At 35.6% G+C, this 17,242-nt stretch overlaps 1 protein-coding gene across 7 annotated transcripts in view; it reads right to left on the minus strand.

The window, feature by feature from the left end:
- IKZF2 (IKAROS family zinc finger 2) overlaps positions 1-17,242 on the minus strand; it is a 176,416-nt gene that overhangs the window by 11,513 nt on the left and 147,661 nt on the right. For 6 of the 7 annotated variants that reach the window (XM_036858412.1, XM_036858414.1, XM_036858408.1 and 3 more), the window contains 2 exons: positions 10,841-10,978; positions 2,611-2,754 (listed from right to left, as the gene is read on the minus strand). In XM_036858412.1, the coding sequence (XP_036714307.1) occupies positions 2,611-2,754; positions 10,841-10,978 (282 nt within the window). The remainder of the gene's footprint in view (positions 1-2,610; positions 2,755-10,840; positions 10,979-17,242) is intronic. The other variant, XM_036858415.1, reaches the window with a different exon arrangement.

Here is a 17,242-nt window from a genome sequence, read left to right on the forward strand (position 1 = left end):
AACAACTACATCCTTGAAGAGAAGGAGAAAGTAGGTAGCTGGAAAGAGACCTGGGTTTGGGGTTAGATTTTTTTTTAATCATGAGAGTTTATCACATTGAATGCCAAAAGAAAAATGCCAATAGAAGGGAGAGGTTAAAAATATATGTGAGAAAGGGGGAAAATAATAGTGTAAGTTATCTGGGGGCTGGGATAGGAGAATTCCAGAGCGCAAGAAGAGGAATTAATCAGAAAGAAGGATGCTTCTTTCATCAATGAAAGAAGAAAGTATTCATGTGAATGCACGTGATCCTACAGGATTAGTGAAATTATACTGAAATCATTTCAACTGATTTTATTTCCTATGAATCTAGATGTAATATCACCAAGGAGTGAGATACCATGTTTTGGGAGAGTAGAGAAAGGTCGAAATGCCCAAAGTGGCGAGTAGGAGAGAAAGCTATGCAGGGATGAATTAAAGGAAGGCTGCTATATAGTAGGGATGAGACAACGACAACCGGTATTTGAGATCAGTTACTCATTTATTTACAGTGATGCTAATTCATAAGGCTGTGGGATTTTCTCTAAAATTACTAGCAGCTATGTAGATGTGGAAAAGAGGCTCAACTGGCTCCATTAGAGAGTGGAGTTTTACTAGGAGAAAGATAGAAGGACAACAAGACAACAGAGTCGTAGAATCTAAATTGAATAAGAAAAGAGAGGAGGAAACATATACAGAAAGTTCAAGGATCTTTCCTGGCCTGGAGGGCTTGATGAAATCAAGAACAATATTTAACTGAGGGACATGATAAAAAGAAATTTACAATAAGTGTGGAATGATGAAATTTCTCACTTCAAAAGACATCATAAAAACAGTTACTATGCAATTGTTTGTTATTCAGTTGACCCTTGAACAACATGGGTTTGAACTGTGCGGGTCCACTTATAGGAGGACTTTTTCAACAGTAAATACTATAGTACTACATGATCCATGGTTGGTTGAATCCATGGATGCAGAATAGTGGATATGGAGGAACTGTGTATAAGGAGGGCCAACTGTAAATTATATGCAAATTTTCTACTGTATGAGGGTCACTGCCCCTAACCCCTATGTTGTTCAAAGGTCAACTGTGTATTACCACTAGGATAGAATCCAAATAAAGAAAAAATACCATCAAATTCTAATAAAAATCTAATGTCCTTATTTTAGAATCAAAATGTAATTTTAAAACATCTATCCTTTTCTAAGGAATGTAATCAAATCAAATTGAGAGTAGCATCTCTAAGTCAAGGGAAACATGAAAATATTACAAAGAGCAGAACTAAGTAAATTCAGAAAATAGAATAGCAATAAATTTCATATTTTTCCAACTATACTAGTCTCTAGTTGAGACATAGATATTTAATGGACATCCATCAAATTAATTTTAAAAATAGATGAATGACATTTTTAAAAAGTTATTTATAAACAGGAAGAAAGAGACACAGAGAAATAAAAGTAACTTAGGGCCCAAGGCAGATCTGAGTATACTCTCAGGGGCTAGTTTTAAACTGACCTAGTATAAATAAACTATGATCCTTGGGGCTACCCTTCAGCATTCCTTCAATGAACTTTGTCAGTTAATCTCTCCAGCTTGTCTTAAAGTGATATTTTGGTGATTTGTTAGTTCTTTAATTTTAGATTGAAAAGAAATCTTCTCTAAGTGTTTACTGGAGTAGGAGAATTGTATCACCCTTTCCTCCCTGAAATAACCAAAGAAAAGATTTTCTCTCAGTCACTACTCAACCCTCACAAGGATGTTCTATAATGCGTTTTGACACTAGAATGTGAGAATCTGTTTATTTTTATCTCTTCTAATTTTTACTCTATGTAAGTCTATAAGAATATATATTACATATATAGTGATAATTCTTTATATTGAATCTGTTATTCATTCAGTTTTTTTAAAAAAAACTAGATGCTTCTGTATCCTCAGAGATACTTTACAACTTACAATTAGAGTTGGCATCATTCTGTATACTGTATCAAAGAATATCTGAGGGCTTGGAAATGAAAAAGGAAAGTCTAACACATCACATTTAATCTTTTCAGTTCAAAACTGTAGGCTACATGAAAACAAAGATCAAAATATGAACTATAGATCCAAATATGAAACATCTTGAATGTAGGCTGCTGCATTATGTATTTTAATGCAGAATTTAAAAAAAAGATTTCTTTTCATTCTAGATTAAATACTAAAAGCATTAACATTGTGTAAAGAAAACAGCTTAAAAACCTGGCGCTAATGCAAATTTAAAAAGATTACAAAACTGGCTAGTAGGCTACATCATTTCCCTTAAGTATTGTTATTTGTTATTTCACTTTATGTAATATTTCATTTTGAGAAAGCAATTGATTACTGTCACTCTTTCCTTCATTTCTCTTTCTTAGGCCCATATGCCTAAGGGTGTGTAGTGTGTGTGTGTGTGTGTGTGTGTAAATGCGGTACACACGGAGTGGCATAATGGAGTAAAGAGATGGGCATTTACTTCATGAACTGAAATACACCAATATATATTTCTAGCACATGGGAACATGCCTTTGCTCATTAAAATCAATTTTTACAGAAATAAAACCCTTTGTAATGCTTACCCACAAACTTTTGTGGAGTGGAGCTTTTACGTTTTCCCATATTCCCTGTGAGCTTCTCTATGACAGCAGGTCTCTCAAAAGGCACCAGAGAAATATTGTTGTCCATAATAGGCTCTTGTTCCTTACAATCTTCCATAGGAGGTACTATATAAAACCATACAAAAAATGTAATCTGATAATTTCTTCAACATTTAAAAAGATACAAAGCTGGACTTGCCATCTCAATATGTGTTATACAAACATAAGCTAGTATGCTTGGATAAAAGTTAAGCAGAAAGAATAACCTCTAGTGTTAAAGTATACTTTTAACACTAGTGTGTGTATACTCACACACACACACACACAGAGGATTTGTTTTTATCCGAGTCTCTCTCAGATCAATGACATAAACTGTTGCCACTATTGGTGGCCAACATGTTCTTCTTGTGTCTCATCTTAGTCCTCTGAAAGTGTTTTTAACATTGATTAAAATCAATACTACTTTAAGACTGCACTGTTCTCAAGGCTTCTGGAGTTTATTTTTCTAAAACAATTTAAGTAAGTCGATTTGTTTTGGAGGAAACCTTACACAGACACACAGAAGAGCAGTATAATATTTAATCAGTTTTTTTTTCACCCATGTATTTTCCTGTAACAGATTTTCTATTTGATGAGCTGAGTGAGCTGTGAGCCCTATTGGCAGTAGCTACATACCTGCACAAAGCAGTCTTCATGAAGGAGATCCCGTTCTAAACATGTCCATGCACAGTAAACGGTGACGGCTTTATGATTGTAATTTATTTTAAAAAGAGCTCTTCAGCAGGACAAAAGAATCCATTTCTAAACTGGCGTATTTGCTTACTAAACTACTGCTCTAATTCATTTGACATAAACTCTCCAGTGCTGCTCCCTCTTTATCCCATTTGTCTAAGTTGCTGTGGGCTAATATATTAGTTCATAGATATTGACATTACATATTGACATTTATGGTGTAGACACAGAACTTATAAAAGTTGTTTTTGAATAAAAATACTGTCAAAGGACATTTAAGTAAAGATAGAGTAATATCAGAGACAGACCAGATCAGTTGATTAAAACCAATATTCACAGGAAGGACCATAACTTATTATTTCTTGATGACTGTTGCTTTCTCCAACTGTACTTGTGTCAGCACTGTTTGGAAATCTAAAGGTTTCATATCTTAGGATATCTTTACTTGTTCATCATGCACTGTAAAATGATTTATTCTGCTCCTTTCGTTTGTAAAGGGATAGCCCCACTGTGTGAAACACAATGTATTATCCTTTATAAGGGCAGACACTAAGAGTGAGAAAGCAAGAGATGAAAGTTAAGAGAATCCAATGCACAATTCAGGTGACCTATTTAATAACCAATACAGGTTGCTGATTTTGAAGAAATGAAAAATAGCATCAGAAAATGTTTTTGTAATTCAAGCATGTTTAAAGACATCAATATTCAATCTAAGTTTTGGGTTAACCTAGTATAGCCAGGTGGATGGGCCAGAAAAATTCAATCTTCAATCTCTGTTTTAATGGCAAGGGATTCTGTAATTATTGGATGTTAATTTGGAAAAAAATTTCAAGAGGAGACTTAGAAACAAAGAAACACATAGGTCACTTTCTATACGGATATATATAATTCATGATATACAACTGCAAAAAGATGTCCCCAGATATTACACACAACATTATGTCCTCTCTTAGCAACGACTAAAATAAGAAAAAAAAACAACTTAAAAAGAAAAGCAAAGAAAGAATGACCACAGAATTCAAATAAGGGGGGCCAGGAGGATGGAATGGCAATGTGGTGGTGATGTGGAGGGGAGCCATGCAATTAGATACAGATTATTGTCAAAATTTTAACTTTTGTTTTAGGTGTTGAATTCACAGGCACTTACTACATTATTAAAAAATAACTATATAACTGAAAAACTGGCCATGAATGGACCAAAGATGAAAATATGTCATGAACCAAGATCCGAAACGAAAGAAGGAAAGAAAAAAAAAGGTTTGTTGTTGTCAATCTTGCTAAAAAACAGCAAAACTGGTTAACAGGGTTTGCCCCCAAATTGAATATACTAATTAGTTTTGAAATGAATAGTCTAAAACTTGGCAGTTTTGCTCTAAGTCTCACCTTGAATTTTCATATTTGCACACATTTAACACTCAAAACGAAACCTGGGTGTGGGAACTGTCCCACACCACATCCACCTCAATTCAGGTGATTTGTCCCAAGTTCAATGAAGCTCATATGAACTGAAAACAATGACTTTGGCAGAGCTCTGATCTAACTTCTCCTTCACAACCAACAGTCCTTTACGTATCAAATATTAGTCTTGTTTCTACCATATCAGCAGTAATAATAACAACAACAGACTCACCCTGTGTGCTAAGTACTGTTTTAAGGCTTTCCATCTGATAATTTATTTAATGCTTTCAACAACCTGCTGAGATAGGTACAATTACCATCTCTATTATACAGATGGGGAAACAAAGACCCAAAGATATAATTTTCTCAGCGTGCTTTTTTTAAAATTGAAGTATAGTTGATTTACAATGCATTTTTTTTTCAATTTTTTTTACTGAAGTATTTTCTCAGTGTTTATATCTAGTTAACAGGGAATATATGAGTAGAACCCAGGTGGTGTGACTCCAGAGCCTGGGCTCTTAGCCACTATTTGAGTGTTGACTTTGTATAAACAAGTTTGAAATATTTTTAAGGTCTCCACTGAGAAAATATCTGATACATTTTATATATTACATAACTAATCTAAATTATTTGCTTTCATGTATCTGGGTGCAACTCATCAAAGTGTTTCTAGATATACATTGCTTGAAACACAAAACAAGTTGTCTAGTTAACTCAATAATGCATTAATCGCATTGTGAGACATTCAACTAGGCTAAGAAAATACCAATATGCAAACTTCACTTCTTAGAACAAACTTCATAACCAAATATCTTCCTTATTTTTGAAGTTATAACCAGGATAAAAATATTTATCCCTGCATTATTTCATTATCTCACCACACTGATTAATCATAAAGATAGAACCATACAAGTGTTCCCAACATAGCTATTTTGCCAAACAATCCACTCAAATTTCAAATTCCAAGAAGACACAGTCTGAGGGACCTAGATTAGGTCACATGTCCACCCCCCACCAGAAGAGGGCAGGGCACCTAGACTGACAGTCCTGCCGTGGCTTCAGCCGATTAGAGAGGACAGCTCTCTAAAGGAAAACAGAAGTCTTGTTAACTATAGGAGGATGAGGGCATGTATGACATGTATGACAGGCAAACAAAACAGATGTCTTCTATTTTGTCACAAATTTTCTCCATGTTGTAGAACATAAAAGAACTTTTATCTAAATTATATTCTTGACAACACAGGGCAGTGCCCATACTTGAAATCACTCTTTCCATTTTCCCATCCTCTGGTCTTACTCAGCTTCATTGCTCTTTTTTTCCCCTTCCTAATGTGTTCTTGGTCTTCTAGATGTCTCACTCTATGCTCTATATAAGGTTATACCCATATAACCTTATAAAATCTCTTACTTTAGACTACTACCTATATAGTGATGGCTCCCACATCTTTATTGCCTACTGAGACTTCTCTCAAGAGCTCGAGATCTATATATTCAACTTCCTTCTAGATAGTTTCACTTGGCTGTCTCTCACAGGTGCCTAGAAGATAATGTGTTCAAAAACTGAAATCTCTATTTCCCTCCCCAAACTTTCTCTTCTTTTCCTAATTTCCATCTCAGTGAATGACACTACTATCTACCTGGTCATCCATGCTAGACACGTTGGGAAAATCCTAGATTTCTTCCCTTTCACCCAGTCTTCTGCCCCTCCTCCCTATCACCTCTCCTTATATATACGCATAGAGGTACTATGCGTCTTAGATTCTACATCTATAGTTGCTCTCAATTAAATAACTGTTCTGCATATTGCTGGCTACTAAGCCCAACTCAACCAATCAGGAGACTGTTGCAATGGACTACTTGGCCCTATCTTGACTCTTCTGATCTATCTCCCACATTTCTAGCAATAAAATGTAAATGTAATAATACTTTTTAGGGTGAAGTACAAAATTCTTTGCCTAGCACAACAGGTTTTTGATGCCCTGTTCATTGCCTCTCTTTCAGGCCTTATCACCTTCCAATTTCTCTTGCCTTTACCAACTGGGCTCTAGTTATACGTAAGTACTTGTAGGTCCTTAACCCACCATGCTCTTTTAGACTTCTATTTCTTCACACATGCTGTTCTCTCCACATGAAACACCCTTTTCCATTTATTTAGCTGGCTATTCTGCCTTTCAAAACCCCACTCAAACAAAATTTTCCCTAGAAATTCCTCTTGCACACCCACTGTGATTTAGATATCTGTCCTCTGTGCCTATCATCTGATGCTTATCACTCAATGCTGTAACTGTTGGTTTACTGGTCTATTTCTTCCAATAGCTGGTAAGTGACCTTAGGTAGGGACTGCATTTTATTTGACTCTGTGTCTTTAGTACCCTTTATGATGTGAGACAAATGTAATAGTCAGTGGATGTTCACTAAACACCTTAATGAAGGAAATGTTGTCACCCATTGGAAATAGGTTGAACAAGCTTACTAGGAAGTTTATAGGTTCCCAATTATGTCTCCATCCTTGCAATAAAGAAATTCCCTTTACCAAATAATTCAAAACATAAACATAAGAATATATACTCTTGCTTTAAAGTTGGCTGTCTCTCTGGGTCACACTTTCATTTTTGTCTTCAGGCAAGGAGGAAAAGCTAATTACATACTTTGCTTTTTAAAGCTTTTACTTGAAGCTGAGAAGACTTGAAAAATGAGCATAAAATAACTTTCAAATAAGATAATCTGCCATAAAACCCAATTCATCATTATCTTTATTTCCAAAACTACAAGTCATCAATTTCCTCCTTTTCCATCAAACTTGAGGACTTTCGATTCTAACTTGTAAATATGTCTTCAGTGTTTCATCCTTTTCTCCTGCTGCTTCTCTTCATCTTTTCCTTGGCATTCTCAGGCCTAGTCTCCCCTCACACTCCAGTCAGGCATCTATCTTTTATTCTACATTGGTGACACTGTTGTTTAGAAGACAGGAATTTGATTACCCCAGTGAAATTCAAACACTGGATTAGCATGTAAAGCTCTATCGTTGCATCACAACCTACTGTTTTAGTCTCATTTCCTACCACCCCTTTAACTCCAACTATGTTCTACATCTAGAAACTTGTTAATGTTCTTTTATACCTCCAAGTCTTAGCCTATGGAAACTTTTCTCCCTGGAATGTGTAGTTTCTGTGAATCTATCAGATCTAGGCAATTTTTCTCATCCTCGTGCATGGATCAAACACTTCATTTAAGAAGCTTTTCCTTGACTTTTCCAGTCAGTTAGGTCACTTCTGCATCTGTGCTTCTGGAGAAGTGTATATACACCTTTATTAGAGCATTTGCTTCATTTTATTGATCTTTTATGTATTTCCTACCAGACTACAAATATAAGAACAAAACTGTATCCATTTATCTTTATATTCCCAGAACATTCCATAGAGCTTGGCACATAGCAAGCCCTCGATATATGTTTCCTGAATGAAGTGAAAGAAAGTCTCTTTGACTTCAGATGCTTCCTCACTAGAAGGAGCCAACGTGGGAACATGTTTTGGGAAAGAAAGGCTAGGAAATATAACAATGTCAGATATGAAAAAGAAAGAATAGTAATTAATTTCAAAGAGCTAACGGGTGACCACAATGATGGCAACCCTCCTACCTACTCTGAAAGAAAAGACAGAATAACAGATACTATGTAACAGGATACTAAGAGAGGGAAGGTGTAAATATGAATTTCCCTGTGGCTCTGTCAAAAACGAGTCACATGCCAAGCCATGTATGCGAGACAAGGTTAATGATGAACTGTAGTAGCATTTTATCCATATTGTCTCTCTCATGGCATTTCTCAACTCCTACCTCATAGGGTCAATTCTCTATTAAGCATGTTAACAAAAGGAAGCAGAGATTAAGGATAATCTCCATTTATTATTACACCACACCTAGAAAAAGTACAGCATGAAATAGTAGTAATATAAACTTATGTGGTTAAAACTCCATCCATTATTGAAGAACAAATATTTGGGTCTATAAATGATATCAAAACCTACCTGCCCCCTCCCATGCACACACACACTCCACCTTGGCTTTGTCCCCTGCTCTACCCAGTACCTGAGTGTCTTTCCCACTTTCCTCACTCTTCCAGTTTCAGAGCCATCTGTAAAGGCTTTCGCCTGTCAAGGGCTAAGCGATCTGGGGAATGGGGGTTGATGCTGAGGCTGTAGTTGTTTAGAAGTCTTTTTACCCCAAAATATACCTGTTTAAATTTTTTGGCACCACTTATTCTACAGCTGATTAATCTCTCAACAGATAGTTACATGTTGACTATATTTATGTATGCCTTACCTCACTCTAACAACATAAGGTCTTTTAGGAGAGATTCTATTTTTCGTATTCACATGTGTTTGCAACACAGTTTCATAAATAACTGTGAATGGAAAAATTAGTTAATAAAACTAATAATCCAGTCAAATGCCAAAATTGCAATGAGAGAATATTATACAGAAAAACTAGTAGTAGTGCCATAAGGTGTCTTTGGAAAACTTTGGCATGCCCCAAGCCTCCATCAGCTACCCTGCCTCAAGCCACCTCTAAAAGCAGCAGTTTGAACAGAAACCATGTGCTCAGTAAGTAAATGAAACCTCAAATGCCTAAGTTAACACTGGTAAGTAACATAACTTTATAGGGGATGCAATATTTATTATTTCTTAGTATTTAATGCCCTGAAATAGTAAAAAGAACTTTTTTGGGTTTTTTTTTGTGGTACATCCAATCACTTTTAATTCACACCAAGCCTATGAGTGACAAACTCAGACATCACATAGCCAGACCAGAGTTGTTGGGACTCCTAGGTCCACCATTTTAACCTCGATGCTCTGGATCCTATACTACTGTTATAAGCCCCAGCAATGCAAGCTTGCGGTACCAAATTTACAAAGACTTAAAACATGGACAGGTTTTTTAAAATGTTGGTTGATAATAATAATAATATAAAAACAAATAGACTCAACTCACAACAATGACAGAATTAAATCTGATTCTTTAGATTATATAACCTATCCTCAATACAAAGAAATGCTTCAATTATTCAGGAAAACAAAATAAAAGATTCCCAATTCAACAACAAGTAATCACTAGCTGTCCAATAAACATAGTTCCACAGTGCATACTATGTAAAACAAACAAAAACCTCACAGATAATCCTTGAGCTGCCTATAAATACAAAACCGATATTTATATTTTAAAAGTGACTACAGGATTTCCCAAATGTACTATTTAATACTGGGCAAATCTTTTTAAAATGAAAGATATAAATGTATCAGTAAGTTAACATTTCTGTATATATTTGTATGAATAATAAAATCAATCAGTATAAAAATATAATTAGTAGGACCAAAGAGATGCCCCAAATCTAAAGAATTAAAATTCATAACTCTCCTTAAAAAGGATGATTTACTAACATTAACTTTTTAGTTATAGATAATTATTAATTGATAAACCTTAGGGACTGCTTTCCTACCCCCTATTGTAGGAGATCAGGATGTTTTGTTTGGGTTTTTATTTTTGTGGAGGGAAGTGGCGCCTAATTTTGGTCTAGATTGTTCTGCATACTTGTAGAAAGCAAAATCAGTAACTTCCAAGATAAATCACAAGACAGATTGGAGACATTTTCAATTATATCACTGATCACTTACCTAAGAGAACTGAAAATACACAAATAACCAATTACTCCTTTTAGAAAAACCTATAGACTTATGTGAAACCATCTCAAACTCTTTGGTGCAGCCAATGTAAAAGAAGAGTAAAGAGTACCTTACTTTGGTGTATTCAAGGCCAGCCGCCATTATTGATGGCAATTCAAACACACGCTATCAGAAACAATTTGGGTGTATCACAAAAACTCAATACAGCTTGTTTGCAAAGTGTCCCAAAGCTCAACTCATTTCAAGTACTTAAGATAATCCCATACAAAGTGAGTGTGACCTGAAATTGCTCTAAAATAGACTATAATGTTACCTTCATGCTGAAGGGTAGAGAGAACTATTTAACCCATGACAAACGACGAAAACAGGGGAGAATGAAAATGGTGAATGCCGTTGCTACCCACCATGGTGACTCATGACCTGCCCGGCAGCCTCCATGCTGACATTCTGGAGATAGTTGTGGCAGCGTTCCTTGTGCTCCTCCAGTGAACTGCGCTGCTTGTAGCTTCGTCCACAGTAGTTGCACTTGTGAGGTTTACCCACTGTGAAGAGAACTCAAGGTTAGTGTGCTGTCAAGTCTCATCCAAAGCAAAATTACCAGCTAACTTTTGATAGTCTGGAGGAAGCATTTATATGCTTTTCAGACTTAAATCTCTTCCTCCACCACACTCCAGTTGAGGCAATTAAAGATAATAGACTTCTACCAAGATTAAAAGACAGCAAGAAAAGGCAGATCGTACCTTTGGTGATAGGGGAAATAATGAATCAAAATCATGCTCTGACTGTCTCCTAGATCATGAGAGGCTGATGACTGATCTTCAAATTATCTGACTCTTAACACTAACATTTACTCTTACACAGTTCTCTCAGCTCTGACTCATTCAAAAGACAAATCAGGAGTGTCCTAGATACATAATGAGAATTATTTTTATTTATTGGGAGGGGGCTAAGAATAGAGAATTTTACTGAAGGAAACTAAAATCCAACAACTTGAAATGTCATTGTCTAATGAAAAGATTATTCATGGGTACCAAGAAGACTAGAAAGAATTCAGGTGATGAGAAAAAGCACAGATAAAAGCAGAGAGTTTCTCTTTTCTTTCCACCTTGGTAATAACTATTCACACATGCAAAACTTTGCGGCAGATCAGCCTATTCTCCCACATCAGTCAGCACTGTTCTTATATTACCAAGAATTAACCTACTAGGTGCTTTGAGTCAGGATTATTAACAATAACCACCAAAGCCCTAACATATTTAGTTATACAATGAGAGTGATACTTAATTACATATTTCACATTCAGGAAATGAATTATTTTCTAATAGCCACATCTCATTATACCTGGTAAAATACTTCAATGCTCACATTAAAAAAAAAAACTTTAAAAAATTAAGAAGGGAAAAAAACAGTTAGGGAAAGAGGTGTGTTTTAATGTAAGACTATTCACAAGGGTATCACAGAGCACTTTGATTCTTAGTGTTAAATGGATACAGAAAACCATAAAGCATCAGGTGGTCTGTTGCCAAAGCCCTCAGTTAAGCACATTGTGAATCAGGTCAGCTGCTCTCATTTGACTCCCTTAGGAATCATTTTATTTTGCCTAGAGGACAAATAGACAACTCTTTTTCATGGTCAAAGATAGCATCCTCAACTCCAGGTCCCTTACAAACCCATGCTAGGATAATGGTCATAAATGAAATTGAAATACTTTAACAAGACAAGGTATTCACACCTGCATAAAAATTTCACTACATTAATTAAAGAAAAACAAACAAACCTTTAGATTGTATTTGAGGTGCATATAAATTCAAATCAGTTATTTGATAATCGCAATATTTTTGTAAACCGTCTTAAAAAACAAAAGCTATCTAAGGCAGGATCAGTCATTTCTAAAAATACTAGGAAAAGTAACTTCTATTTTTCAGAACCAAGAATTTCTGGGAAGTAAAAACCAGGTAGCTTTTTATATTGTGAGGACTCTTATAGCACTGTGTGAGAGCATAAAAAATACAAGAAAATATTTTTTTAGTCAAAAATATTAATGTAAATAGTATAAATATATTTATATATAATTGCATTCCAAATATGGGGCTACATATGACAAAAACCCTTTTATGAACGCTCTCTCAACAAGTCTATAAAGCAATTAATACTTGTTAAGCATATACACTGTAGTTAACAGCCCACTATAAACTAGTTCCATCGTCTCTGTCTTCCCCTTCTTAAGTCCTGTTGCATTGTGTCCTGTGATACCTATGTTTTACTGTGAACATAATATCCTCCTATACTTCTTCCCCTTATTTCTCTAAGCAATTGACACCTTTTTAACTTAATTAAAATATAGTTCTTGTCCACTCCCCTTGGCTCACAACCTGCTATAAACTCCCAACTCCCCAGATAAGGAAGAAAAGACAGGATACTTTTTACTGCCCTCATTTTAGAATTCAATCCCATCTGCTTTACTTCAGCCTCTCCCATTTTGTCATCTGTTGGTTTAAAATGTCACTCTTTCCTCTCTTCATCCCATCCTTGTTCTCTGTGAGTATAACAGATATTTGAGTAAATTGCTCTAAAAGTATAACCTCAATTTCCCCAAATCTTCATCTGTATTCTATTCCAGCAATCCACATACTGGGTGACATGCTGGACTCTGACCTCTCATAACTATTCTATGTCTAAGAAATTTGTTCTGGAAGTGTTCCACCTTACCCTTCTACATGTCTCATTTAATGCATCTTTATTGAAAGCCTACTAGGTACCAACACTGGGACAAGGCTGGAATGTAAAGTGGAGAGCAAATTCTCATGGTACCTATCCTCATGCAGCCAACAGTCTGTTGAGGAAGACAGACATTTAAGAAATATACAAGCAATACATTACAAATTGTAAATTCTACAGAGCTAAAGAATGGTAAGCTAGTATAACATGGGGACCCCAGTTTAGTGTGAGAAGGTTGGACAGGAAAGTCTGCCTGAGGTATGAACATTTAGACTGATAACTAAAGAAAAAGTAGAAGTTCGTCAGATAATGGGGATGGGGGGGAGGGGGGAGGAGAGACAGTGTTTCTGGGAACTGCCGTCGTCATCTCTTTCTATTTACTCTCAAGTTCTTAGCTCCTTCGAATTCTAGATCATGCCCTTGCTACTCTTCTGAAAATTATTTTCAAGCATCATCAACAGTCCCTTCCAAATCCAATGGCTCTACTATCCCTGCAAGACCATTTCCTGTCAGTTCTTTGATATTTCTTTTTTTTTCCCTCCAGTTTTATTGAGATATAATTGACATAGAGCACTGTATAAGTTTAAAGGGTACAGCAGAATGATTTGACTTACATATGTCATGAAATGATTACCACAATACCACAATAATTTTAATGGACATCCATTTTTCCTAAAAATCAAGGTCATGAAAATATTGTTTATATTTATTCCCTATATATGATGAGTTTAACTGTATCAACTATATGAGTTAATATGTATAACATATGTATATGTATTCACAGAAAAGGACCAGTCTTTGCTACTTTTCTTTTTACAAATGTTATTATTTACACACTCACTATCTGAAACACCTTCATTCTGCTACCTCTCCTCAAAGCTCCTTTAACTCCCCAGTGCCATCTTTTCCAGGCTCCGGGTCTCCATGATGTAATACCTTCAACACAGGGACCTTCTATCACCCCTCCCCTAATAAAGTTCTACATTGAGGGTTAAAAAAAAAAAAACATTTAAAAAAAGTCATCAATAGTCTCTGAAGTGCTAAATCCGGTAGACTTTAATCAGTCCAAAATGTTCCTAATTCCTTGTCACTATCAAACTTTCAGGAGTCTTGAATCTCCTGTTTTAGCTTCTGGGATCAGATTCTGCATCCTCACTCCCTGGCTTCTCAATCTTTTCCTACCTGGTAAATATATATGTACCTCCAGGTTTTGCTCTCAGTACAGTAGTCTCCTTCTTTTCCCTCTAGATTAAGCCCTCATTTCTATGAAATGTCCAAATCATGCCTGGAATAATTTCCCATGTTTGGAAGCTCCTATTTGCCACAAACATTTTAAAAGTGATCATGGTGAACCCAAGGACACAGTTTCCCCCCTCTGTGCTCTCACAGCACTCTGTCCATATTCTGTTGATGCATTACTTATGATAATTGCATTGTAATTATCCATCTGATCTGTTTCCCTCGTCCAAACAACGAGCTCTGTCATGAGGACAGAGGTCATGTTTTACTCAATTTGGAATTGATAGCGCTTACTGTAGTTATTAAACATAGGAGGTACTCAATATGTATTTGCTGAATGACTGTACTTCAACCTCATACTTCCAAATGCCTTTGGAGTATTGCGTTATGCATATTCCTCTGAAATCTAAAATCTAAAATTCAACATATACAAAATTATCTTCCTCTACAAAACTAATTCTTTATTCTGACTTCTCTTTTGTGTGTTAGCACTGTTTTAATAAACCAGACTTGTGACAAGGCAACCACTATTGTTGCCTCCTACCTCATTTCTCACATCCAAATAATTGCTCAAGTTTATCCCTCCTTCTCACTCCCAAAACCAATTTCCTAGTTCAAGTGTTCATTATCATGAACCTGGGCAAGCTTAGTATACTTCAAACCAGGTGTTCTCTTCCCTTGTGTAATGATTTTACTCCCCTCCTCAACAACCTTCAGTGACTTTTCACTTCTACTGAACAAAGTTCAAATCCCTGTAGGATGCATTCAGCATCCTACACTGTCTGGTCCCAAGGGATACATCCCATCTTCTACCCCAGGATTCAGCCAGGATTACCTTCCGCTTTTATACTTCTGAGTCTTAGTTCTTTCTGGAATGGCTTCACACAATTTCTGCCTCTTGAAATCCTACGCATCCTTCCAATCTCCCTAACCATGTTCCATCCAAAAGCGATCTTTCCTACTAAAGAACTGTAACTGTATTGGTCCTCACACTTAGGAAACTTGTAACATTCTGTCTCTTGAGTTATTTGTGATTACATCTGACCCATGAACAACTTGGGTTTGTACTGCATGGATCCACTTATAATGTGAATTTTTTTTGACAAATACATACTACAGTACTGCATGATCTGCAGTTGGTTGAATCCACAAATGTGGAACCGTGGATGTGGAGGGCTGACTGTGAAGTTATATGTGGATTTTCCACTGCAAGGGAGGGGGTGTTGGTGCCCCTAACCCCTGTGTTGTTCAAAAATCAACTGTATGTATACATTCATTTTGATCTCCCATGTTAGATTATGAGCTTCTTGAGAGACTGAAATAATGTCTTATATATCTTTGTAACCTCCAAAGAGTTTAGCATGGTGATTTGTTCACAGCAAGAACTAATAAGTGGTGTTTTCATGAATGACATCATTTCCTAATTCTTTAAATATCTTCCTTTCACTGGTTTTCCCTGAATCTTTTACTAACTTTAAAAGCAATGCATCCATATAGAAAATTTTAAAATTCACCAAAAATTATTTATACTTACATCATTTAGAGATAAGTATCTTTAAAATTTTTATATCATGTATTTTTTCTATGCATGCAAAGATATATTTTGTTATGAAATTGGGTCATTTTAGATGCTGTATTTTACAATCTGCTTATTTTACTGAACAATATATCTTGAAATTTCCCCATGATATAAAATAATAGTTTTGTTGCTGCTGTTAGGTAACAATTTTTCCCCAAATTCTAAAATTATGATATGTTGATTTAGTTTGCCTTAGCATTCTTAGTCCTTTTCTTATTTCCTTTAATAATTATTTTTCTTTTTACCATACTTACTATGCCCATACTTGAAAAAAAAAAAAATCAAATAGCCCTAAAGGGCACTTAATGAAATAGTCTTCCCCTCACCCCACCCCCATCTAAACATAATCTATTTCTCTGTCCTCTCTTTTTGGAATTTCTATTAGTTTGATGTTAGACCTTCTGGATTGAGTCTTGAAATTTCTTTTTTCCCTCATATTAATTATCCTTTTACCCTGTTTACTTTTAGAAAAATTCCTCACCTTTTTCTTTGAATCTTTCTGTGAAATATTTTCTGGCAAATATAAATTTCTCTGACCTCTTTCCTTTTTCTTAAAAATAGTATTCTGTTTTTTCATGGGTACAATAACATTTATCTGAGCATAATTTTTTCTTTTTAAAAAAGTTCTTTTTATATTGTCTTCTCTCGCTTTTTTTCTTTTTTACATTGGTGTCTGTATTGGAGGCTTTCCTTAAATGTCTGGTGCCTGAATATTTATTGTCCATTTATATTTAACAGTAAGGAACTAAAAAGCTAATTGGAAGTTCAGGAAACACAGGTGAGGTTTGTGAACTACTGGTGAACTACTGTAGAGTGACCAGGTAATGAAGGAACCTTTTCATTGTCAGACCCCCAAATATAAATATATGTCTTTTCTCTAGGACCTCTCAATTCCCTTAGAGAAGATACCTCCAATTTCCAGCCCTGGGGGTGGAGGGGGATATGAAGCTAGATATTAGTATTCCGGAAGTAAGGCAAGATATGGGGCCAGGAATATAAATTTTCAACTGTAGTCTTTTACATACTGTCCCTGCTTTAAGTCCTTTGTTTTCCCCCTACTCTCTACTTTTCCTGGAGTCTCTAAGCTAGAACCTTTCCAATTCAATATCTCCAGAGAATAAATGTTATTTTCCTGTAGTTGGTTGGCTGTAGTGAGAGTGGCTCTGTGGCCTGTTTTGTATTCAGATTTTGAAATCCTTTTATATTCAATCCAGAGTTTCATCCCTACCATCAACAGCCATGTTTCTTCCAAGTCCAGAGACTTTTCAGG

Source organism: Balaenoptera musculus, chromosome 7 (genome assembly GCF_009873245.2).
Source record: "Balaenoptera musculus isolate JJ_BM4_2016_0621 chromosome 7, mBalMus1.pri.v3, whole genome shotgun sequence".
Taxonomy (NCBI): domain Eukaryota; kingdom Metazoa; phylum Chordata; class Mammalia; order Artiodactyla; family Balaenopteridae; genus Balaenoptera; species Balaenoptera musculus.